This window comes from Melanerpes formicivorus, unplaced genomic scaffold, assembly GCF_026170545.1.
Source record: "Melanerpes formicivorus ecotype bairdi unplaced genomic scaffold, bMelFor1.0.p_v2 SCAF_14, whole genome shotgun sequence".
In the NCBI taxonomy this organism is placed as follows: Eukaryota; Metazoa; Chordata; class Aves; order Piciformes; family Picidae; genus Melanerpes; species Melanerpes formicivorus.
This window is the reverse complement of record NW_027142366.1, coordinates 12,240,445-12,265,112: the sequence shown is the minus strand read 5'-3', so window position 1 is coordinate 12,265,112 and position 24,668 is coordinate 12,240,445. Positions and strand designations below refer to the sequence as shown.

Below are 24,668 nucleotides of genomic sequence, written 5' to 3'. Positions count from 1 at the left end.
CTTTGCCCTGGTGCAGCCAAGATAAGGGGATGGGATCCACCAACTTGGACCACAGAGTAAACACGGGCTGCTGGCTGCTGCCAGCACCACGCTTCCCTCCTCTTCCTGCTGCCAGGGCTGAAGCTGCACTAAGCAGCAGACCTTTGTCAGCAGGGGCAGGGACACCCCAGCAGCGCGTGGTAAAGCACAGCGCACACTCTGGTGCCTGGTGGGAGTCATTTATTTGCTCGTCCCATGGCCAGCTCTGACCCAGCGACTCCAGGTGCCCCAGTGCTGGCACCGGAGCCACTGGGTTTATCATTAACTGGGTGGCACGTGGCAGGGCCAGGGGCCCCCAGGGCCACAGTGGGGTCACAGCCCAGTGAAGGGCTCGGCCTCCAGCCCCGGTCGGCCTGGGTCGGATGGCAGCTCCCTCCCTGTGCCTGGCAGCTCCAACCCCGGCTCCACCGTCCAGTTGGCCAGGAGGTCACTGAAGTCAGGGGTGCTGGTGTGGAGGAGGCCAGTGGGACCAGGGCCTGGCTCCCTCCAGAAGGAGGGCGGCAGCTTCCTCCGGTGCATGGGGGTGATGTGGCCGTACTTCCTCTCCAGACGCTGTGTCTTGCTGGCAGCTCCCCGGGGTGGCAGGCACCGGTGCACGCCGTACTCGAAGAGCTCAGCCAGCGGCCCCAGCCGGTGCACAGCCGCGGGGCTGCCCTGAAGTGCCTCAGCCTCGGGCTGGGCCTCAGCGCCTTGGGGCAAGCCACAGTCCTCGGGCACGCCAGGGCTGCCAGTGGCCTCCTCCTGTCCCCACCGCCCGAAGTACCGCTGGATGTCACAGCTGATGAGCTCTGAAAACTTCAGGAGCCGTATAGTGGTCTCAGCGGTGCTGGGGATGGCCAACTCTGACCTCAAGCTCTCCTCCACTGCCTCTTCTTCATCTTCCTCCTCCTCTTCCTCCTCATCCTCCTCAGAGAGGTCAGGAAAGTCTGGCTCAGGGTGTGTGGGCAGCAGCAGGCCATGTGGGAAAGGTGAGGGCAGCCGCAGCTCAGCCAGGGGCCGGATGACACCCGCGGCCATGTCAGAATGCAAGGGCACCCGGGGACCTGGACTCACCCTGTGGGCAGGGACAGCAGGGTGAGGGTGGCACACAGACCAGAAGCCTCCCTGACCCACTGGTCAGCAGTGACACTTGGCCCTGGCCCTGAAGTGGCAGGGGGACAATGTTGTGCCATGCTATGGCCAGGGTAGGGCAGCAGGGAATGTGCCCCACGAGCTACAGAACACAGGCAGTGGGGATGCCCCCACCAAGCCATAAGATACAGGGCCATGGAGATGTTCCCCATGGGACATGGGAGAGCAGGAATGTCCCCACTGAGTCACAGGACATGGGGCAGTAGGGATATCGTCCCTGCCATCAGACTTGGGGCAGTAGGGATATCTTAACTGATCCCTGGGACATCAAGCAACAGAGATGTCCCTAGGAAGGCATCAGACATAGAGCAGCAGGAATGTCCCCCCCTAAGACATGGGATGTAGGACAGCAGGGACATACCACCCAAGCTGTGGGACATGAAGCAGTGGGGATGTCCATCTGAATCCATGAGATGTGGGACAGTGGGAACACTCCCAAGTCATGACATGTAGTGCTGCAGTGATGTCCTCACAGATTCATGGGACATGGTGCAGCAGAGACGTAGGCCATTGGTGGCATCCCCCTGAGCCATGGGGCAGCAGGATATTTCCCTTCACCCTGGGCATGTGCATGGGGGTGAATGGGGCTCAGCACTCTGTCACCCTGTGCTGAGCCCCTGGGATGCTGAGCTCTGTGCCCTGGCCACACAATGTCTCTGCAGGTTTCTTTGTGGTGGAGTGAAACTGGCCACCTCTCTATGCCACCCTGGTGGGCTTTGGCCACCACTGGGTCTTACTGAGCTGGATGAGGCCCCTCTATAGTTAGTGCTACTTGTGCCCTAGGGTCCCCCATCCCTGTCTCATTGCTGAATATCCCTGGTCATGAGCCTGGGACTGCCATCACCCCTGTCTCGGCTCCAAAGTTAGTCTTGGGGCAGGGGACTAAACCTGGGGGGACAAGTCCTGCTCCTGCCACACCGTGCATGGTGCCGGGTCCTGTACCCAGCCTGAGATAGCATCTGTGAAGTCACCTCGCGTCCTTTTTTGTGCCGTCCCCACCGCGTGTCCCCCCACCCCTCCCCGCCTCTGTGCTGCCCCAGCGCAAGTTGGGGGTTTCAGCCTTCCAAGGCACCGCACACGCCCAGGCCGTGGGGAGAGGGCAATGCCCCAGTGACAGAGCCAGACCCACTGTCATCCCTAGCTGGAGAAACACCCCGGGTGCGGGAGGGCATCCCCCGGGCCCGTGGCTCGGCACTCACCTTGGCGCTGCCTCCCGGCCATGCATAGGCTCCCGCGCCGCTCCCCCTGCCCGTCCCTCCACCTGGGCCTGAAGTATTTATAGCGGAGCAGCGAGCTGCCGGCTGGCAAATATTTGGTGGCTGTATTGTAATAGTAGCCTCGGTAAACAGAGCCGCGGTTTGCTTTAGCACCCAGCAACGGGAGAGCGGCGCGGGGAGGGACGGGGGACGGAAGGCAGGGCTCACCTTAATGGTTCACTAGCCAGGGGATTCTCAAGTGTTGTTCCTGTAAATTCACCAATTAAATCGGCAGCCCCAGCTGCCGAACTGCCCGCACACTTGTGCCGAGGGCTCTTATCTCCCCGCTGATTGGAGGCGAAATCAAGCTTTGTCAAATAGGCGTAAAATTAAATTTCATGCTATTTTGACTCCTGGAGTAGGGATCTTCTGAAGAACACACTGTGGATCGAGCCGTGCCTCTGCAAACAGGCACTGCCACTGCAGCGGCCAGAGCCTCTCCGGGGGGTCCACCCAGGTGCTGCACAGCCCACATGTGTGTCCAGACCCCCATCTCCAGCTTTATGCTCTCCAAGGTGGGTGCAGGGCTCCCTGACTAGCCCCAGGATGGGGTTTGGGACCTTTCAAGGTGGCAGGACATGGCCCAGATGGCACAGCCAGTGCAACAGGCACTTCACTGTGCTGTGCTCCCCGAGGGGTGGTGGGGCTGGAGGCTCTCGCCAGACAGCACCTGTGATTGTGTGGAAAGCTGCTGGGTGAGCCCCACGGTGGGGACATTGCTCAAGACAGCAGCAGTGTCACCATGAATAACACACTGAGGTGTCCCATGCCATCACCATGGAAGGCCTATGGCTGTGCTGGCCCACAATGACGATGGTGAACAGCTTGGCACCCCCCAGGTGTCATTTGTGCATTGGCCGTGGGACAGGCCAGTATGGCCACCTGGGGCAGTGCAAAGCATAAGCATGGGGCACAGATGGGTGCAAAATTGAGGTGGCTGGGTGATGTGGGGTGGTCGGGGACAGAGGGAAGTCAGGGGACACAGGACAGCCTGTCTGTGACAGCTGGAGGGCACAGGATGGCAAGGCCTTACACAGTGCCTGGATCCCATTACCACCTGTGCTGGTGACACTCAGGGCATGGGACACTGGACACTGGCCATCAGGCCTGAGGACAGCCAGAGTCCAGTTCCACAGCTGTCCTGTGCCCCTGTTCTTGGGATGTTCACAATTGGTCTGCTCCCCTGAGGCTCCCCTTGCCACCCTGCCCTGAGTCCACCCCATGCTGAACACCCCAGTCAAACACGGGGTCCCCAGCCAATTGCATTGTGCAGCAATGGTGAGGAGAATGTCAGCCTAGGCACAGCTGTCACCCACACTCCTCCCCAGGCCAGCAGCTCTAGGGGCACCCTGTTGAGGGGCAGAACTGGGCACTGGCGCTGCAGTGGTCCCCTTCCCCTCTACAAACACTCACACTGGCAATGCCAGGGTGGGAGCAGCAGCTGTCCTGCCTGGGCACTGCTGGGCAAACACGGTAGGTGGGAGCTGATAAGCCACAGGCACCCTTCGATCTGCTCCCTGACGTCACCACTGTTGCCTGCCTGCCCAGCACAGCCTGGCACAGCACATCTTGACACAGCTTGGCACAGCTCTGCATGTTTTGGCACTGCTTAGCAAGGCCTACCATGGTCTGGGATGGTTTGGCATGGCTTAGCATGGCTTAGGATGGGCTGGCATGGCTTAGTATGGTCTGGTATGACTTGTCACAGCTCGGCATGGGCTGGTATGGCTTGGTACAGCTCAGCAGCCGCTGTATCCTGGCTACTGGGTTCACATTTGGCCAGCCCGGGGAACAGGTGCCAGGGCACTCAGGGACAGCACCGTTGCTGGGGGCCAGGTCATGGCAGCATCCAGCAGAAACCAAGCAGTAAGCGCCCCAAGCCCATTTCTCAGTCTGACGCCTCCTCAGCTGCCGCTAAGGCGGTATCTCCCTGAGGCGGAGAAGCCACAGTCGGCGCCTCAGGCGCCCACCCACAGGCCGGGCCCCTCGGCGCCAGGGCGGAGCACAGCAGCTGCTGGGTCCCGCCAGTTCCAGCCCCAGCCCCGCCCATCCCCCTCCCCCGCTGGAACTACCGCTCCCGGCATGCCGCGCGGGGGCGGGAGGGGCCGTTTCCGCCCGGCGCCTTCTGCGTGGTGCCGCTGCTGCTGAGGCCGGAGCCTTCGCCGTGGTTATCGCCGCCGTCGCCCAGGCCTAAGTGTAAGCCCAGGCCGGAGCCACTCGCACGCCGCGCCCCGCGGCCCGGCTGCGCGCTCGCCATGTCGGCCCAGGCGCAGATGCGGGCCCTCCTGGACCAGCTCATGGGCACGGCCAGGGACGGTGAGTAGGGGCGGGCGGGGCCTGCAGGAAACGCCGCGGCCTGGCGGCCGTCTCACCGCGCGCGGCCGGGCCCGTCCCGACCGCTGCCTCCGCTCCGGACCTGCGGCGCGATCGGCCTCCTCCCGTGCCGGGGAGCACGGTGGGCCCAAGCCGGAGGCCCAGCCCGCCCCGCAGCGGCCTTGTCCCGGCCGTCGCCGAGCGAGGGGTGCGGGGCGGCCACCTGGGCGGGCCGGTGGAGCGGACCCGGGCCTTGCCGCGCTAAAGAGCGGCCTAGCGAGCTCGGCACAGGGAGCACGGTTAGGGGTAGGGCTGTCCGGCGGAGCAGCCAGCCTCGCCCCTGGTCGTAGAAAGCGGCCGGCGCAGGCCGGCCTCCGGGAGGAGCCCGCTGCTCCGTGCCCCGGCTGCCGCAGAGAGGCTGTAGGGACAGCTCCGTGCCCAGGCCGCGCCGCACGCACGGAGGCATGTAGGTAGGTATGCCCGCGGGAGTCGGCCGTGGTAGTTGTCCAAGAAAAGGACTATAATAGCCTGTGCAAAATACGTTCCCGCTGCCGTTTGTTATCTCCCTTCTGCGACTTGCCGAGTCCTTAAATTCTCGTTGGCACGTTAGCAGGGCTGTGCAGGTCCTTTGCACTTTGTTTCGTAAGTGAATTAAGTGCTTTTCTTTCTTTGTGTGTTGAGTTGCTGTTGAATTGCTTCCCATATTTTTATTTCATACAAACTGAACAATTGTGGCCCCTCTATTTTATTTATAAAGGTTCAGTGTATCTTTGCCTGCCTACATCAATCTGCAAGGGAGTTGCAGAAAAGCCTCATGTTCATCGAGCCGTGAGTCACAACCAATTTTTAAAGCTGTTATAACAAAAAAAAAAAAAAAAAAGTGTTTGCTTTTTTTTTCCCCACCAGTAACTTTAAAAGTGTAGCTTAGAAAGAAAAAAAAAAAAAAAAAAGAAAAAGAAAAAAAAAAGAAAAACAAACCCAAACCGCCCCCAAACCATTTTCAGTGGACACAACATAATTCCTGGATGCTTGCAAATCCTCAATTTATATTCATAATTTAGTATTTACACAGGCCTGTGTGGTATACACAGATGAGCTTTAAAATTGTCACATACCATTGCCACTTTGCCTTTACTTTTATGTATCATTCCCCTGACTTCCTTACTGCAGGTGTGGGCAAGAAAGCTTTTCCTTTAAAACTTTTCAACAGTGGGCATAAAATTCTGCAGCTGAGGTCTTGAAGAATGCAGATGGGTATAGTATATGTTGGAGCTCGCAGTGTGTATTGACTAACTTTGTTTCTCTTTGGATTTTGTTACTTGTATATATATATATTTTTTTTTTTTGGCTGCTTTTCTGATACTGTTTTGTTTAAGTGGCTCCTGAGTGTAAAATGTTTTCCGAGGGTGGGACGTGGGTGGGAAGGACTCGTGGTGTGGCAGGCCGAGAGCCGTGAGGCTCGGCTTTGCACGGGCCTTGCACAGCACGCTGCAGATGTGGTTTTCAACCCAAATGGATGCTGGGCCGTTAATTCTCGGATGAGCAAAGAGCAATCACTTATAAAAACCGTCCAGCACAGCCTTGTTCTGTGATTTGTGGCCCTCCAGTAGCTTGGGTTTTGGTATCTCCTGTCCCTTCCTCACAGTAAATAAGAGGGAAGGAAAAAAGGCAAGGTTTTGGCTGCAAGCCAGCCTCCAGCCTGTCTGTCTCCTGTGTTCTTTTCTGGCTGTGCTGTCTCTTTATATGGATGACAGGCCTTGGACGTTGCTTGGCTCACCAACACAGTTTAACATGGCGTACTGGATGAATAAACACTAAAATAATGTTTGTTGCCAATTCAAAGTGTTCCAGAATACCCTTTTTTCTTTTTTTTTTGAGTAACTTTGGGGAGCAGGAACACCAAGTGTTTTAATCTGCATATTGAGGTGAAATGCTGATGCCGTCGTCTCTGTGCTCTTATCATTCTTCTAATGGCTCTTTATTTAAAACCACAAATGAATTTCAGGAGATGAAACCAGACAAAGGGTGAAGTTCACAGATGATCGTGTTTGCAAGAGCCACCTCCTGGATTGCTGTCCTCATGATATCCTGGCTGGAACAGTGAGTATATCCTCTGCAATAAGGGATTCTGGTGAGGCAGTCATTGGGGCAGCCTTCAGGGCTCAGTTGTGCATGCTGGGGGACTTCCAGGAGAGATCAGGCTTTCTGTGCCCAAAGAGCAGTGTAATTCCACTTTCTGTGACCTGTGCATGAAACTACTGAAATCAGGAGCTCACAGAATTTGCTTGAAATGTGTTGTTTTGTTTTCTCTCACAATTACACACGAGGTTTTGCTATTATTTCTCTTTTTGCAGCTTGAGGTGGTTAGGGCTTGAATCTTGTCCTGTGGAGGTCTCAAGACAGCTAAACTGCTGTCCTGGGCACACTGGTTCATTGCTGCATCTTCAGGGTAGCAAGCTTTTTCTTATCAGCTGCCACCATCCTTAAACCTTGGAACTTTTCAGTCTCCTCTCTCCAGCCATGAGATGTTTCCCTGACGGAGTGTCAGCTTTTTCATGGCAGCTGATGTGGTAATGGCAGTTTACAGCTCAGGCTGACTTTGTCAAGTTGATCTGTCTGAGCAGTGTGTCACTGCCCAAGCAGGCTCCTTCCTGTTGCCCTCTGGGGACAAAGCTGGCTAATTCTCAAAGGTTTGACTCCCATGGGCAAAAGGTCACGTGGGCTTTTGACAGATCTTGTGATGTGTTCATCTCAGACACCTGGATGAAAGCTGTAGGCCAGCTTTCAAAGGAAAACACTGCAGCTCTTCTGTGATGGTTGCTGCATGACACAGCTGCAGGGTGGATGTTTGAAATCCATCTGTACCCTTGCAGTTTGACACTAAATGCTGTGGTGATTCACATCGTCCATCCACTTAACATGATTGTTGGAAGATACTGTCATTATTTATAGCCCTTCCTGCTGGTATTTCAGGAGCTGGCTTTGACACAGGGTTGCCACAACAGGCAGGGCTGACACTCCTGTTTGTGTCACTGTGATAGCAGGACTCTGTGGCAGCATTTGTAGAAGGAGTTTTAGTAAAATCTTGCCTCAGCTCTGAGTGCTGAGAATTAAGCTTCTGAATGGCTGCTCTTGCAGAGTGAAACTGGAAGAGTTGAACACCTCCATAGCTATTTACTTTCCATTAATTTGAAGCTCAGCTATGTTTTCCAGCCATCGTTCTATCAGCCTTCATCTCATTTCCCTTTCAGAGTTTTGAAGCTGCTTAAATCACCTTCTACCCACCTCCATCTCCCGTGCAGGTTGCTCTGGGTAGGGTATATTTTTCGGCATGAGATTCTAGCCAGCTTTTTTGGGCCCAAATGGTGTGACGATGCAGGCTGCCTTCTGCCTCGGCTGGCGTGTTCCCAGGAAGCAAGTAAATGGTGAGGCGAGGGGGTTCAACTAAGTGATGTGGAGCTAGTGCTGAAGCATGGAGGTCCAAGGTCAGATGGGCTGTGAGTCTTCTAGGGCAGAGATGCACAGTGAGAAATCCATTTCTCATGCTTCTGGTGTAATTGTCTGCAGTGAGTTGTCTCTTCCTTCTTGCTGTGGAATTTGTGCTCAGGAATCTCACCTGGGAGCGGGAAGGAAAACAGCTTCTGCACAAGTGCTGTTGTGGGTTGCTCAGATGGTCTTGTGGTGGCCTTTAAGTGGCTGTGGAGCTTTCTACACTGCCATCAGCAGGCTTTTAGGGGCAAGAGAAGTGTTGGTGGCACAGAGCTGTGTTGAAAGGACATGTGATGTCCAGAATAGGGACAGCATTGCAGCTGTCAGCAGTTCCAGCACAGAATGGATGTGGACTGGAACGTGCAGGCTTCCCTCGTGATCCCTCTCAGGGTCACAGGCGTCTCGCTGTGCTCCAACCGGAGAGCTGTAGGGGTGAATTGGCCTCAGCTGGATGGGGTAGCATCCGTTCCTGGATGTGTATTACTGCAGAAATCAGGACCTTGGGTCTTTTTGGAAACTTCCACCAGATGCTCCCAGCCTTCTGGCACCTCCTGCCCCTGAAGGCGTTGTTCCTGCTGCATCCCTCGTGTGTGTAGATATTCTGTAGTGGGAGGCTGATTTGGGCCCAGCAGGTAGTTGGATCCCTTGGGTAGCTTTGCTTAGTGAGATATGATGGAGTTCCATTTGCTGACCTTTGGGTGCAGAATAAGGGAAGGAGTCCAGGCTGTAAGGAAAGCTCTGGAATGCTCCTGGGAGCTGCAGGAGACTTAATGTTTGCTCTGTGGAGGCACACCAGTGTTCCTGGTCATGAGAACTATAACTTTAATGTGCCCTGTTCTTGTGATTGTTGTTTTTTGGCCCCAGAAACTTTTCTGAACTCGTCACTAAACAAGCTCTAATGGTTCTCTTTTTGGTCTCCAGGGGAAAGGAGGAGCATTCAGGGAGAACACAAGCAAGTTGAGCATGCACATGTGCTGTTGTCAGGGGAGCTGTCAGGTAGATTGTTAGTGGCCTGCACTGAATTAGCTCTGTAGCTAATAGCATAATTCTGTCAGTGGAAGTACTGCAGCACCATCAGAGGTGGCTTCAGCTGATGGTAACCCTCCCAACTTACAGCTCCACTAATAAGCAGACAGATGAGTCTGGCAGGTGGAATTCAGGGGATTTATTGTGTCCCTTACTGGGAGTTGGGAGTGAGCTGAAGTCTGCAGGCTGCAGAATTGTTTCATGGGGGTCTGTGTTTTCCTTTTTCACTTGGGCAAAACTCTGCAGCTCTGATTGCAGCTAAAGAGCCTTCCTCATGGAAATGGACTGTGCTGGAGCAGCAGTTTAGTGCAGATCATAAGAGAAATCTCAGGATGTGGATTGCTCAGCAAATGTGAGCAGGACTTATTATCACTGGCATCTAAATGCATGAAATCTTTAGTGTAGGGGGAGTTAAGTCTTTACTTAGGCTCTGCCAGTTCCTGTATTACAAACCAGCCACGGGTGTAGGCTGGAGCAAGTCACAATCATCTGGAAGGGGTGAGTATTCACTGGGCTTCCTTGGGACTAGAGGACTCTTGAGTCAGAAGGGCTGCACATCTTGTCCAAAATGAGCAATACCTGGGGAAGTCTACCTGCACCTAGGTGACCTCCAAGGCTGTGGAGGTAGATGTGAGGTTTGTGTGCTGATGAGACTCCAGCACACCCCCCCCCAGAGGAAGAGGTTGAGGGATTTGTTATCTTTTCATAACCAGGGAGAGGAACATTGGAGGATGCTGTGGGCTCTTCATTGCCTCTCTGCTCCATGGAGACCCCACTTGTAGTGCTGGGGCCATCTCTGGAGTCCTCAGTACAGGACAGACAGGGACCTCGACCTCTTGGAGCAGGTCTGGAGGAGGCCACAGCAATGATGGAAGGCTGGAAGCTCTCTGCTGTAAGGCCAGGCTGAGAGAGTTGGAATTGTTTATCCTGGAGAAGATCAGTCTCCAGGAGACTTGGTGGCCTTTCAGTGCTGATAAAGGGCTGATCAGAAGGCTGGGAACAGACTTTTGAGCTGGGTCTTTTGTGATAGGACAAGATGTGATGGTTTGAACTAGAAGAGGAAGATTTAGACTAGACACAGGGAGGAATATTTTACAGTGAGGGTGGTGAGGGCCTGGCCCAGGTTGCCCAGAGAGGTGGTAGATGCCCCATCCCTGGAACCATGACAGGTCAGGTTGTCTGGGGCTCTGAGCAGCCTGCTCAAATTGCAGGTGTCCTTGCTGACTGCAAGAGGATTGGACTAGATGACCTTTGAAGGTTCCTTGAAACCTAAAGCATTCTGTGATTCTGAGGCTGTGACTCAGTTTGCAAGAAGAGTTCAGATAAGAATATTTTTGATCCATGCCCATGGCATCTAATGTGGCTGTTTCCTCCCCCTACTGGGAAGGATTCTCAGTGGAATAACCATAAGAACAGAAGATGTAAATTACATCATGGCAAGTTGTTCCTGTGGTAAAACAAGAGTGGCTTGCTAGCATTCTTGGAGAGTCTTGCCTGGAGGTGAACTTGATAAAGCTCTCAAAGTACCAAACTCTTTTTGTAGGCATTAAATTCCTACCATTAGAGATCTCAGCAGGACTGTTCCTGAATACAGTGTCTGTTTCTGTAGCCTTCTGTGGCCTCCTGTTTCTAGTAAATCTGAGCAAAATGAGGAAGATTAAATAGTGACAAGTCACCTGGAGTTGTTTCCTTTGTTTATGCTAAGAACACAGGTAATTGTTGAACCCTGGAGCATTACTGGGAGGAGCTTACTTTAGTTGCTTTGCTTCATTCTCAGGACTTCCTTGCTGCTGTCTGAGTACACTGCTTCACTCAGGTGTCCCCAGCACCCCCAGCTCTACTCTGTGATGTCCCCCAAGGATTCTGTGTTGATCCCTTGATCCCCATTAGCTGTATTTAGCTTTTTCCTGCGCTTCATTAGGCACCTGTTGTGCATTTTGCACCGTGTGATAGGACAAGGGGCAATGGATATAAACTACAGCACAGTAGGCTCCACCTCAACATGAGGAGGAACTTCTTCACTGTGAAGGTCACAGAGCACTGGAACAGGCTGCCCAGAGAGGTGGTGGAGTATCCTTCTCTGGAGACTTTCAAGACCCATCTGGATGCATTCCTGGGTGACCTGTGCTAGATTTTATGGTTCTGCTCTGGCAGGGGGGTTGGACTCGATCTCCAGAGGTCCCTTCCAACCCCTAATGTCCTGTGTGATCCTGTGTTCAGGTTTGGGCTCATTTGGACTGGTGGTGACCGGGAGAGAAGGGGATGACTGGCTGGGGTGTTCCTTCATTTGATGACGTGTACCCTGCCATTCATACTATGGCTCACACTTAGGCCTTTATTTTTGGCTTGCAAAATGTCACATTCTTCCCCTATTTTAAGAACAAGAGAAATGTTCTCTTCTATATTGATAGCTGAGATGCAATGTCCATGTTTTGAGAGCATAATTAACTTCATGTGGCTGTTAAATACTAGGTTGAGGAAAAATAAGTTCTAAATAGCATGGAGTGCAATGGGAGTGAAGGGCAGCATGGAGGGCAGGGCTTTCTGGGCAGGGAGATGCTCTCAAGAAGCCTCTCATTAGATGGGCTTGTGTGTAGGAATGAGCTCAGGGCAGGTTCTGTAATTCCAGGCTGCAGCTGGATGTGGGAAGGAGATAGCTGTAGAATTAGGAGTCTGTTCTTGCTGAGCCTGAGGTTGTGCTTTGCTACCAGCCATAGCCCTTCTTGTCTAAGTCCACTTGCTCTTGCCAGGAAGCATTCTGTGTTCCATGGTTTGCTATCTTTCAGTGTCTTACTAGGGCTTGTCCTGACACAGAGGTGCTTTCCAGGAAAGCTTTAACCAGAGAGCAGAGCTGGGTGTTCTGCTGTGCTGGAGCTCTACAGTAGGAGGCATTTGAGTTAGTGTCCGTTGCAGCACTTACTGCTGCAGCGTCCTCTGCCTTACTGACTCCCTCCCAGCCATTTCAGGGGCTGTGCTGTGACCTAGAGCAGGATTATTACTGGACTGAAAGCATTTGAGGTGTTTTAATGTTGTTCCAGGAACACCTAAAAGAGTGGTTCTAGCGAGTACATTGTTTCTCTGGCTAGTTCTGTCCCTTACAGGTGAAGAGGAAGCTCCTCTTCCTCAAGAGGCTGTATTTTGATGTGACACAGTTGGTAGGAGCTAAGTGTCTGCTGTTTTTTGCCCTAGCTAGGGGGTCTTACACTGATGTTCCCTTTTGTGTTCCCCAGCGAATGGACCTGGGGGAATGTACCAAGATCCACGACTTGGCCCTGCGAGCAGATTACGAGATCGCGAGTAAGGAGCGAGACCTCTTCTTTGAGCTGGATGTGAGTATGGACACCTGCTTACTTCTGGGGAAACTGCCTCTTGAAGTTGCTCACCTGAACAGTAGAGCTCAGTGGGCGTTTCAGCCAGATGTGTTACCTGACAAGAGCATGCAGCCCCTTCCTGATTGCTGGCTTGATGGCTGACTTCAAATTGCCCAAGTAATTACAGCTCTTGTAACCTCACCTGTCCAGCTAGCTGGGAGGCTCCTCTGGCATTCCTTGCATCCCACACCTCTGCTCTGTACCAGGTCATTGTGACCTGGTCACCTGTCCCAGAAGGAGATCTGACATTAAAAGCCTGCTGCTCTGTTTCACTTTTGCCAGATTAAGCTTTCTATAATGGAACAAACCAAGTGGAAGAACAATTCTGTCTTCCCTTTTCATGTTACTCTGGTACTTTGCTACCTGTTGCTCAATGTGGTGAAATTTCCAGTGCAAAGCAGTGAGCATCCTGTTGTGTGTCAGAGTAAAGGAACTGTGTCAGGTTCCAGACAAGTGACAGGCTTAAGGCTGGGGTCAAATTTTACACTTCCTGCAAAGTCTCATATTTTTCCTTGAGGCATCTGTTTTTGAGGTTGTTTGTATGTTGGGGATTGCACCAACGAGCTGTTTGCTGTCAAAATGGGGAGCACCTTGACTCACAATTCCCTGTCTGAATATGCAGGCGATGGATCACCTGGAATCCTTCATTGCAGAGTGTGACAGGAGAACAGAACTGGCCAAGAAACGCCTGGCTGAGACACAGGAGGAGATCAGTGCAGAAGTGTCTGCAAAGGTACTGTCCTGGTTCTCCAAGAGCACTGTTGCTCTCTTGCCTCTGACACCACTGATACTGGGAAGTCAAACCCCACAAGGGCTATGTGGACTCCAGCATCCTCCTCAAATGTTGCTCTGATCCTTCTTGGGACAGACTTAATGGTTTAAGTGAAGTTGCTTTAGTATGGCAATGAAACATACTGCTTCCCCCTCACACTATTCCATGGTAACAGATGGCTTAGAATAGGAAATTCATCCCATGGCTGGTGTCTTCTCACTTCCTCTTTGGGAACTTGCTTCGTTGGGACAACACAAAGCATTTCTGAAGCTGATTTTGTGGTCTCTCGTGTCCTGTGAGCCAGAAATGGTCCACTGTTTGCAGTGGAGATTCTCTCTATGTTTAGTTTCTCTCTGTTGTGTCTGTGACTGCCTTGCTTGTACTTAGAATCATAGAAGTTTGTTTGGAAAACCTTTTAAGATCATCTTCAACAGTTGCTTTGATTAAGTGATATTTTTAGAGGAAAGAAACAGTCAGCCTGCATCTTTAGCAAGTTTTTTCTCTTAAAAACTGCACTGTTTTCTACAGGCAGAGAAGGTACATGAGCTGAATGAAGACATTGGAAAACTCCTAGCTAAAGCTGAACAGCTGGGAGCTGAAGGAAATGTTGACGAGTCTCAAAAGATCCTGATGGAAGTGGAGAAAGTCAGAGCAAAAAAGAAAGAGGCAGAGGTATGGTGTTGGTTGTCTTATAAGTTGTAATAGTGGGCTGAGCTGGGCTGAGGCTGTAGCAAACAGCTGGGGGGATTCCTGCCTTGTTTCTGGTGTTTCGGCATCTCCTTTCAGTTCCAGCCACGTGGCAGCAAGCAGTTGGCAGTGCAGTGGCATAGGTTAAGAAAAGCTTTTCAGAAACTTTTATCTGGTGAAGAGAGCTGCCTGGGGCAGGGGGAGTTCATCCTCTGAACTGTTTGGTCACTAGCTGCTTGCAAGGGCTCCAGACTGTCAGCTCAGCTGTGCTCACAGCGTTTTGTACAGCACCTTGTTTAGATGGAGTCTGATTCTTGCAAGCAGCAGAGCAATTCTTTGCAGAGTTTTCTCTGAAGGGGTGTGACTGTGTAAGGGTTCCTTGACATTTGTATGGGTTTTTTTGCATCCCTTCAGGAAGAATACAGGAATTCAATGCCTGCCTCCAGTTTCCAGCAGCAGAAGCTGCGTGTGTGTGAAGTCTGTTCAGCATATCTGGGTCTCCATGACAACGACCGGCGTCTTGCTGACCACTTTGGAGGCAAATTACACTTGGGTTTCATTCAGATTCGTGAGAAACTGGATCAGCTGAGGGTAATCCTGCCTGTTTAAACCTTCTCTTGGAGCTCTGTACATGTTCAGCTTTTTTTAAATTTTATTAAATTGATGCAGGATTCTTTGCAGAGTGTCTGTAAAAGCCCAGAAATTTCTGACTGCAGGATGTCTGAAACTTCAAAGGGAGGTTTGCATGGCCTCAGCTATTCTGTAAATTCTGGGTAACTGAGTACCTTAGATCAAGCCAAACCCAGACCCCTGCTGTGATTTTTTTCCTCAGAACATTGATACACTCACCTGTATTTTTCTCATTGACATGACTGAAATTTGTCTCCCTGTGTGGTGGGGTTTTTGGTTTTTTTTTTTGCTTTGAAAGCTCTTAATGAAATGCTTGCACTGAAGTTTCACACAGTGCTGTCAATGGAGATTTTCAGTAGCTGAAGCCATCAGAAGTGTTCTGGAATGTTTTGTAATGGAATTGTGGTACTGGCCTGGCTTGGAAACAGAGACCTCTAGCATGCTGGAGGAAGAGTTGTGATTCCTGTGCCGCCTTCATTAGGCAGCACATGAGGTCAGTGCCTCGGTGGATCATTGGCATGAGGCCAGAGCACTGTTCATTGTATGTATTCATGGTGACACAGTCCTTACCTCAAAGCATATGGGCTTGTCTCTTGGAGCATAGGCGCTCAGAGCGGGGAGGGAGTGCACTGATGTCTGTTGGTGCTTGTGAGGAAAAGCAGAACCTTGATGGAGGCCTTGACGAGCAGAATGCAGTGAAAAACGTCTTTGTCTTGCTGCCTTTGTCCTGCTCCCTGAATAGTCCCTCTGCAGATCCCTGGCTGAAATGCAATGTGAACTCTTTTCTAGAAAACAGTGGCAGAAAAGCAAGAGAAGAGAAACCAGGATCGTTTGAGACGGAGGGAGGAGAGAGAGCGAGAGGAGAGAATGGGCAGACGGTAAGTGGAAGCTAGTAACTGGTTTGTGAAGGGGGTTTTGAAATACTCTGATCCTTGTGTCTGAGCACTGCAGGAAAGCAGCATCTGCTGCTGGAGCAGCTGCTGGACGTGCTGCAAGTACTGCATGAGCACCCTGGCATTCAGTTCAAGATGAACAAGCACACAACCCCTCACCTTAGAGTGACTGCACAGGTAGTGGTTTAACCTCCCATGTGTAACTGTAGTCTCTTCAAGCTTATATTGCTCTAGTTTGTGTCTTTGGGAATCTGCATCTGCATAAAACACCCTTATCTAGTGCATCTGTGTGGGAAGGTTCCAGATAAGTGCGGGCTGGGTCTGCTCAGAAGACACTAGTCTTGCCAAAATTCCCCACACAGCCACTCTCCCTTCTAGGCTAGGAGGTGGCAGCAGAGTGGAGCTGGTGTCTGTAAGCCAGGTGCCAGGCTGCCTGTCTTGCTCTGAAACACTCCTACAATAACTGGTGCTTTGGGCACAGTTTTGGAAAACACTTCCTGGGGGATCTGAGAGGTCTCAAGGAGTGGCTGCTTCTATCCACGAAGACTGGGAGTGGCTGGAACACTGGTGTTCCCAGGATGAGCTCCTCTTCCTTTGGCCTGCTGAACTGGAAAAACAATTTCTTCTTTCCTTGAACAGGGATTTTGTGTGTCAAGAGCTCAGTCAAACAGCCTGGTGCAGAGGGGGTGGTTATTTGCAGTTGTCAGACAAGGGAAGTGGCCAAACAGGAATGCTGTTCTCATTGTCACAGCATCTCTCCAGTTACCTCACTCGGGGACCTGTTTTAGTGGCCATGGTGGTCTTAGGTCAGTGGTTGGACTCAATCATGGAGGTCTTCTCCAACTAAAACATTTCTGTGATTCAAACTTTCACAGATCTATTAATTTGTCAGTTAAACTGTGATTTCCACCCAGGAATGAGTGAACTGGGTTGTTCACCCTAGTGGTAAACAAACAAATCCTGTGTGTGTTTGCTGGGGGCTGCTGGTTACCCAGTGATCCCTTAAGACAAATTCTGTGGTGACATGCTTGGAAGTGCAGACCTTGATATTTACTCTCAGGATACACCATTAGGGTGTGATGCAGGGACAAAAAAAGAAGGAAAACTTCTCTGGACATCAGTCATCTGCTGTCTCCTGCTGTAGACTGATGGCAGGCCAGTAAGGAAAGTGCCGTTTCATTGAGTGCTTCCTGAGGTCTGGGGGGTAATTATCAAGAGTTTGCTGCGCATAGTGCTGCTCAGCTCGTAGTGTGGAAGAGCAGCCAGGCTTTTCAGGGGCTGTGGAAGGGCTTTGTGTGCCCTGGTGGCAAATAAAGTGATCAGGAGGAAAAGAACATTAAGAACTTGGAGTAATTACAGCAACCACCAGAAGAACTGAGTTGCCTGCCAGACATCTCCAGGAGGTGCTGCTGCTCTGTCAGGTCCTGTTCCATGAAAAGGAGGTGTGTGGCTACTGCTTCCCTCTCCTGGTTAGAATAGAATAGAATAAACCAGGTTGGAAGAGACCTTCAAGATCATCGTGTCCAACCTATCATCCAACACCACCTAATCAACTAACCCACACAACCAAGCACCCTGTCAAGTCTCCTCCTGAACACCTCCAGTGACGGCGACTCCACCACCTCCCCGGGCAGTCCATTCCAATGGGCAATCACTCTCTCTGTGTAAAACTTCCTCCTGACCTCCAGCCTGAACTTCCCCTGGCACAGCCTGAGACTGTGTCCTCTTGTTCTGGTGCTGGATGCCTGGGAGAAGAGACCAACCTCTGCCTGTTTACAACCTCCCTTCAGGTAGTGGTAGAGAGCAATAAGGTCACCCCTGAGTCTCCTCCTCTCCAGGCTAAGCAGCCCCAGCTCCCTCAGTCTCTCCTCATAGGGCTTGTGTTCCAAGCCCCTCACTAACTTCGTTGCCCTTCTCTGGACTCGTTCCAGCAAGTCAACATCCTTCCTAAACTGATCAGCTTTTCATTTGATCAGCTTTTCATTTGGTGGTCCTGTGTGTTGCTTCAGCTCATGGTTTGATAGCCTGACTCCCAGGTTCAGCTTCACCTTGTTTGCAGCCCTCCTACCTGAATTCCTTTCTGAATGTTGGGTTATTTAAAATTCCTATTGTGATTGAGGAATCTCATTTCATGATGAAATCACACTGATTCTTCTAATCCTGGCTTATCCAGGTATGGTTTTAAATTACTTTATTAAAAGAGATGCTTCACTATTGCCATTTAAAGTTGTCTCTTCTAGTGCTGGAGCAGCTTTGTGGCTGTGTAAATGGAACCCCCTGAGAGTCTGTGTGCAGAGGGGGTGGGAGCAGACAGAGTGGGTATCTAAGTCTCTACAACCGCTTCTCAAAGCCAAAAGAGATTATTCTGACTGTGTGATGTTGTGGTGTAAGCTGGATCTGAAGTGTGGCAGTAGAGAAAGAGGGAGGGAGTATCTTACACATGGAGTAGTATTTGAAGTGGTGCTGAGTAATGGAGCTTCAGAAGTTGAAAGACTTGTGACATTGTTGCGTGAAGCCTGTCAAATGCTAATGCTCACAGTGCCGAGCTGAGAGTGAGCTCTGGAGCTGTGCAAGAAAGAACAGCGAGGCCTGGATAGTTCTAAGTGGCTTTCCAAACCTGTGGTGAAGGATTTTCATTGTATCTCACTGTTACTTCTCAGTAATTGGTCTTCTCTTGCATCTGTGTCCCCTCTGTTTTTCCTAGCTCATCTTTCCCAAACAGGGAAGAAAATAATTGATGCAAATTTCCTTCTAATATTCATTGAATAAATATGAGTGAGGGCAGGAGGAAATGGCCTCAGAGTCATATGATTCATAAGTTGCACCAGGGAGGTTTAGGCTAGACATTAGAAGAAACTTCACTGAGAGGGTTCTCAAAGACTGGAGCAGGCTGCCCAGGGAGGTGGTTAAATTCCCATCCCTGGAGGTGTTTCAGAGAGGCAGAGATGTGGTACTGAGGGCCGTGGTTTTACACCAGCCTTGGCTGTGTTAGAGGAGGATTGGCCTCGGCCTCCATGATCTTAAAGGGCTTTTCCAGCCATAGTAATTCTATGAGAAAATGCTGATTTCTCTTTATTCAAACCTTTTTAATGTGCAGCTACCTCAAAAACCAAGATCAGAAAGCTCATCCTGTGTCCGTCTGCCTAGTTGGTGTTAGCCTGCAGAGGGTGAGGAGTAGGTGTTGTGTGCTCAGCAAACATCAGCATCAGGAAGATTTGTTGTGGTGTTTTAATGACAGAGGTGAAATTGCTTTGTGGACCTGTTCTCTTCTGACAGAAGCTCTGCACATAGAAATATGAGCTTTTACAAAGCTCTTCAGATTTTGATCAATTCCTATCCCCTCTGCCCCCTAAACTGGAGATAATGAAATGCTTTAGTGGGGTGTTGGTAGCTTTTTTGTAACTGACATATTGCTTGGGGTATTGTCTCCCTGCAAAGAGCTGCCAGGGTGGTGGGTTGTTCTGTTGAAAACCTTGCCCATGCATTCTCACGCTTGACTTTTCTTTCTAGGTCTGGATCAAGAAATAGAGATCGTCGACGGTGAGTGTGCACTTCTCCTAGAGCTCTCTCAAGTGCCTGCTTGTGTTTCTATCTAGTTACTGAAGTTTTTCTTGGGTCTCACAAACGGAGCTCACTCAGTGCCCCAGTGTTTGTTTTGCTCCCTGAAAGAGATGAGAGCAACCACTTGGGCACTTCAGTGGTGTTTCATGTACCCTGTGGATACAGGCTTGCCTGGTCAGGGCAGAGGGTGCTCCAGAGTGTGAGTCCAAGAATGTACTTGATGCCTTTTTCATTAAATGTGTAATAGACTCTGAAATGTGTCTGTTACCTATCTGTCTCTGTAAAAACAGGTTCATGATTAAAGCTCCCGCCTCACCTCTGTGAAGAGCTTGGTTTTAAGGTGGTCATGGAGATCCTCCTCTCTACCACTTTCCATATACGCTGACATCCTTTGGTTGGCTTTTAAAGCAGATTGAAACCAGCCTGCTTCTGACATGCTGCACTGACAAGGGAGGCTCTTTTGGCATTCTGCCATACGAGGGGTGGCACTTCCATGTGTCCCTTCCTTTGACCTCTCGTCCACTTCCGCAGGCCTGGCTGTGCGTGAGGCATGGCTGGCGAGTGCTGCTGTAGTCATGGGCAGGTGCTTACAGTACCAGTGGGGGCTTCCAGTAAAGGGAGCTTAGCCTGAGGCATTTTCTTGGTAGCTCTGAAATGGAAAGGTACATTTCCAGTCTCAATAGTGGATTTATGTGAGAGCCTTAAAGACTTTCTGCCTTTGTTTTTCTTGCATTACAAAGAAACCTTCCAGTTTCTGCAAATACTAGAAATGTTTTGGAACCTGTTAAAATCAGAGACTTCAACAGGAAGGCAAGAGCTAGCACGAAGGCAATAGCCATAGTCAGGTACCCAGTATGAGTACCTTCAATTCCCAGAGACTAAAATGGAGTTTCCTTCTGTCCTTTGTGAATTGATTTCTTTCATGTCTTTCAAACACCGAGAGGAAGCAGGTGCCCACCCCGAGGGTGATCTGTCCTCTGTGTGGTGGGGATGTGGCTGGAGGGTGACTGCTCCTATCTGTCCCTTGGGGATGCCTGGGAGATAGGTTGAATATCCAGATCTGATGCACTGCTGGGCTGAGTCTGAGGTGATGGCTGTCCTCCTCAGGTCACGGTCTCGGGACAGGAGGCGAAGGCGCTCGAGGTCAGCTTCCCGTGAACGGCGGAAGTCTCGCTCCCGGTCCCGAGACCGACACAGACGCCACCGGAGCCGTTCCCGCAGCCACAGCAGAGGTCACCGACGGGGGTCCAGAGACAGGAGTTCAAAACACAAGTAGGTATTCCTGACACGAGTGCTTTGGAAAGGGCTTCCCAATGAGTGTCCCCAGTCCCTCAGAGCAAGCAGGAGTGCAACAGGGTTCTCAGTCAGGAGCTGCAGTTTCCTCTACTGGCTCCTGGGCTGCAGCAGGATTTCCCAGCAGCCATTCACGGAGCAGTAGGGCAGTAACTGTACAGCTGATCTAGGAAATAGAACTGGCTCTCTGATTTGAAGTGCTGAGCCTTGAGGAGTTGTTGGTTTTTTTGTATGAAAAGAGCACAAAGGCCTGCTTGAGCTAACTGTGCCTCCCTAGGCCTGTAAAAGCCAAGTCACTCAGAGGCAGCTTTGATGTCCTATTTTGGTGGTTACCTGCTGCTTTCTCTGTGCTAGCATGGGGAAGGATGTGTATGATTTGGGATCTCTAAGGGAAGTCTGCCTTTAGGAGACTGCTGGAGAGAGAGGATTCCTTAGGAATCTGCAGTGAAGGGAGTGAAAGAAGCAGCTAGGAAGAGGAGTGTACTGTTCTCCTGCCACTGAGGAGCAGCACCACAGTCTGAAGAAGGGTGTTAAGGCTTTTCTGAAATTCAGCAGAACACTTGCTCTGTTGGAGGAAGTCTGAGGCAAGACTATGTATAGGAGTATTAGAAAAACAGAGGAATTATCATGTTTCTTTATAGCCTTTCTAAGCCCTGGAGTAAGTCTCTCACCAGGTGCTTGCTGAGGACAGATCTTGCTTTCTTTTAAAGGCTCCTAATTAACAAGGGAGTGCTTTAGCACTGTGTGACCTGATTAGGCACCACCACTCCATTACAATCCTACTGTTGTATGTCTTGTGTCACTTTAGCTAAGGTTTTAAGGATTGATGATGAAGGGGAGGGAAATAATGGTCTGAAAAAGTAAGTGTTAATAATTGAGGGGGGGTGTAAATGCTGTTGATTCTCCAATGGCTGAGATACTAAAGTCCTTTTTTAAATCTGTCTTGAACATGAAAATTAAAGAAAAGAAGTTTGGACAATTAGGAAGTGAGGAAGACCCTGTATTAACTATTACTAAAGAGCAGGTAAGGGATGATTTCAAAAACCTTGAACACCTTCAAATCAGCCCATTGAGGTGGTAGGGGCATTGCTTAGGTGCCATACTTCACAGAATGACTGAGGCTGGGGAAAGCCCAGGGTCAGGTTAAGAAAACGAAACCAAGAGAATGAACAGAAAAACCCTGTTCCCTGAAAGTGTAGCTTCTGGTGTCACCTTGAGAGTAAGGAACCCTGCATTCAGGATCTGCAGGTCTGAGGTTTCACTTGAGAGAGGAAACAGCACAGGATCTGGAGGTCTCAGGAAATCTCAGGGAAGGAGGACTGCAGGCAGCAGGTGTTGTGGGAACAGAAGAGTTAGTATCAGACAGACTTATGTTGTGCTCTGGTTAAATGACACAATTTAATGGCAATGATATGGCTGGTGTGCTACAGAGGGATGTGAGGTTTTCATGTATCAATTGTGTAGTACTTCCAAGCCTTAAAATCAGCATGAATGAGAGCTGGAACCTCTGAGGTACCTGCCAGCTCCTCCTCTTTTAAAGGAAAAGCCACAGACTGAGTTCTAGAGTAAAATGCACAGAGCAAGCCTCTGCCTAGCTCTGAAGTGGTACAGGTGCTAGAGCCTGTTCAGGATCAGCACCCTTAAAGTTTGCTAGTCAGTAAGCTGGTGTGAACCACAGGAAATTAGCTGTTTCAGTGGGACCCAGCATGAAGCCCCCTGCTTAACTGTGTGGGCTGATACATTGAAGCACTGCTGGAAATCTGTAGCTGTCTTTTTGGCAGGCAGCAGAAAAGGTTTGCCCCTCTTGTGGGCTGGAAATACAAATTCCATCATCTTGGCTTTGGACCCAGGATGCTGCCAAGGACCACCCTTGTCAGGACACAGATAATAATCCCAGGGTTGAGAAAGCATTTGAGTCCAGAAAAGGCAGCTGGTGCTAAGAGCAGCTGAGCAGAAAGCAGCTAGCTTACAGCACAGTGAAAAATGGCTCTAGAAGAAATGGAGCTGAGTGATAGAGAAGGAAGAAATTGCAGGCATGTTAATAAGGCCTAGTAAAACAATAAGGGGCCAGGAAAGAGCTTGGAGAGTCCATGTGGGAACAGCTTGGAAGGATCACTCCGAGAAGGAAGTAACAAAGACTGTGGGGTGCACTTGGCACTCCCAAATATGTATTCTCCTAGATAAAGCTGAGAGAGGGCTTAGAGGTACTCTCTTGGGGGACACCACTCCCAGCATCACAGTACCTAGGCACATGTCTGTAAGAAACCTGTGTTAAGCCACAGCCCTGCTTAGGGACAGACGATGTAATTTTGTGCATATCTGAAAGCTCTTTCAGTTGTGAAGCTCACAGTGCTGGTTTGCTTTGTGCTGCAGATCTTCTAGAGATCGATCTTCAAGAGAAAAGTCACGAGACAGAGAGAGAAAAGAGAAGAGCTCTTCTGAGAGGCGCCACGAGAGCACAAATGGCAAATCTCGTTCCAAGAGATCAGAAGAGAGAGAAGCTGGCGAGATCTGAACTCAAACCGATCTGTGTTGCACTGTAAATAGTCCGATAAACATTCTACACAAAGCCTAAATTCCCCATTTATATTTACTGAATACGACTCATCTTTTGTAGTTTGGGATTTTTATTGTTTGGCAGGTAGCTGTGAGTTTGTAGAGACGCAGAGTTACGTACTGTTTAACAGGGGGTTGTTTCAGTAGGGAGTAAATAAATCCGGATGGATTGTGTTTCCCAGAGCAGGCCAGCGGCTGGCGCGCTGTGTTTGTCCTGGCCCAGCGTGCTCGGAGCTGCCCTCAGGCTTGTAATGCTTCAGCCCTTTCCAAAAAGATCTACCTGACCCTCTGTGAGCAAGCCAGTAGTGCTCGTCCTCAATTAATTTCTCCTTCTGTTTATATATGTTAAAAGAAATTCAGAAGTGTTTTGGTTGGGTTTTTATGTTGTTGGTTTTTTTTTCCTTTCTTCCTTTTTAGCGCTTAGCCACCTCATTTTTATGTCTCCAGCATTTGGGGGGTGCCTCTCTGTCCCAGTTAAGTCAAGACAGACAAAAATTGGCTCCGATTTTGAAAGCTGCTCTTTGTGAGGATGGCCAAATTGGCTGGAGCACATTCCTAAGGCGGGCTTCAATCTGGTTTTAGTACTTTTACTGATCAAAGCCCACAAGACAGTGGAAAATCTGGACTGATTTCTTCTGTAGAGGAGTTACAGCCACAGCTAGTCTGCCTATTTACTGTGCACTCCCGGGTCAGAGCTTCCTCTGTGGAGCTTTCTGACTCACAAAGAAAAGGAGGGGTGGGGGTGGGGTGGGGGGAAAAAAAGGCTTTTATGGGTGTTTTTCCAGGCCAGTGAGGCAGAACATGGCTAAGGTGGCTCAGGATGGAACAAAAGGCAGGGGCAGGACAAGGAAAGGAGTCTCGCAGTTTTTGTGTGGTACTGAGACACCTGCTCTGTCCTAAGGCGTGTGGCAGGAATTTGCATATTGTAACTAGCTTATTTGTAACTAGGTTTATTTCAGACCAGGGGAGGAAGGCTGCTGTGCTGGGCCAGCCAAAGGCAAGACCCCAAGGATTGGTATTTTGTGAGAATTGTGTGAGTAAAATGCTTGCCACCCTCCGAGCTGGGCACAGGCCTGGCCACTGCTTCTCAGCTCGGTGAGGCAGGCATTTTAAATTAGACAGCTCGCTCTTGCCATTTCCACGCAGTGGAAGCAGGACGAGTGCTGTGTCCAGTGTGGAGGGGGGCCCGCGGGTGGTTCTCCCCTTTCAGGCTCCCATAAGCTGCTTAATGATTTTGGTTCCACTGCGGCCGTCTCGGCGCTCCCTCGGTGTTAGTCCTTAGTGCATGCCACCCCTTTCCCTGTCCGTTTTTACAACTAATTCCGCGGTTTCACGTATTGTTTTTGTAACCTCCGTGTCGGGTGAGTGGAGCGCGGGGGCGGCGGGGCGGCCCGGGGAATGACGGGCGCGCTCTCGGGTAGCCTGTACGTGACTGTGCTGTTCTCTCGCGGTCTGATCGCATTAAAGATCTGTGTTTGTGGCTCCCCACTGCTGCCCGGCCTTGTTCTTGCGGGTGCTCCGCCCGCATCGCCGCCGCTGCCGCCGTGCCCGAAACCCTCCCCTCCGCAAAGCGCTTTCCCACTCGCCGCATCGCGCAGGCGCGGCACCGGGGAGTGAGAGTCACGTGCTGTGATGTCACTTCCGCTGGGGG

The 24,668-nt window shown here is 50.8% G+C and overlaps 2 protein-coding genes across 5 annotated transcripts; one reads left to right on the top strand and one right to left on the bottom strand.

Annotated features, from left to right (window-relative positions):
• Positions 1-208: 208 nt before the first annotated feature.
• Positions 209-2,604, bottom strand: PERCC1 (proline and glutamate rich with coiled coil 1). Its single transcript, XM_068147414.1, has 2 exons — positions 2,370-2,604; positions 209-1,093 (listed from the first exon to the last, which is right to left on the bottom strand). Exons 1-2 carry the CDS (start codon positions 2,393-2,395, stop codon positions 352-354), a joined length of 768 nt encoding a protein of 255 aa, XP_068003515.1. The 5' UTR covers positions 2,396-2,604; the 3' UTR covers positions 209-351.
• A 1,958-nt stretch (positions 2,605-4,562) lies between these two features.
• On the top strand, positions 4,563-24,505 carry LUC7L (LUC7 like). Of its 4 annotated transcripts, XM_068147074.1 has the most exons (11): positions 4,563-4,742; positions 6,745-6,839; positions 12,485-12,583; positions 13,248-13,358; positions 13,926-14,069; positions 14,499-14,675; positions 15,504-15,592; positions 19,118-19,147; positions 20,276-20,440; positions 21,424-21,485; positions 22,835-22,921. In XM_068147074.1, exons 1-10 carry the CDS (start codon positions 4,682-4,684, stop codon positions 21,449-21,451), a joined length of 999 nt encoding a protein of 332 aa, XP_068003175.1. In that variant the 5' UTR covers positions 4,563-4,681; the 3' UTR covers positions 21,452-21,485; positions 22,835-22,921. The 4 variants fall into 4 exon arrangements, with proteins under 4 accessions (XP_068003175.1, XP_068003174.1, XP_068003176.1 ...); XM_068147073.1 differs by lacking the exon at positions 21,424-21,485 and having other exon boundaries at positions 4,564-4,742; positions 22,835-24,505; XM_068147075.1 differs by lacking the exon at positions 21,424-21,485 and having other exon boundaries at positions 4,657-4,742; positions 5,497-6,839; positions 22,835-24,505.
• The last annotated feature ends 163 nt before the right edge of the window (positions 24,506-24,668 follow it).

Coding starts and splice junctions, on each gene's coding strand:
- PERCC1 (XM_068147414.1), bottom strand. CDS start 2,395: ATGCATGGCCGGGAGGCAGCGCCAAG. Junction 1,094..2,369: donor GGCCGGGAGGCAGCGCCAAG/GTGAGTGCCGAG, acceptor CCCTGCCCACAG/GGTGAGTCCAGGTCCCCGGG.
- LUC7L (XM_068147073.1), top strand. CDS start 4,682: ATGTCGGCCCAGGCGCAGATGCGGGCCCTCCTGGACCAGCTCATGGGC. Junction 4,743..6,744: donor CATGGGCACGGCCAGGGACG/GTGAGTAGGGGC, acceptor AATGAATTTCAG/GAGATGAAACCAGACAAAGG. Junction 20,441..22,834: donor GACAGGAGTTCAAAACACAA/GTAGGTATTCCT, acceptor TTTGTGCTGCAG/ATCTTCTAGAGATCGATCTT.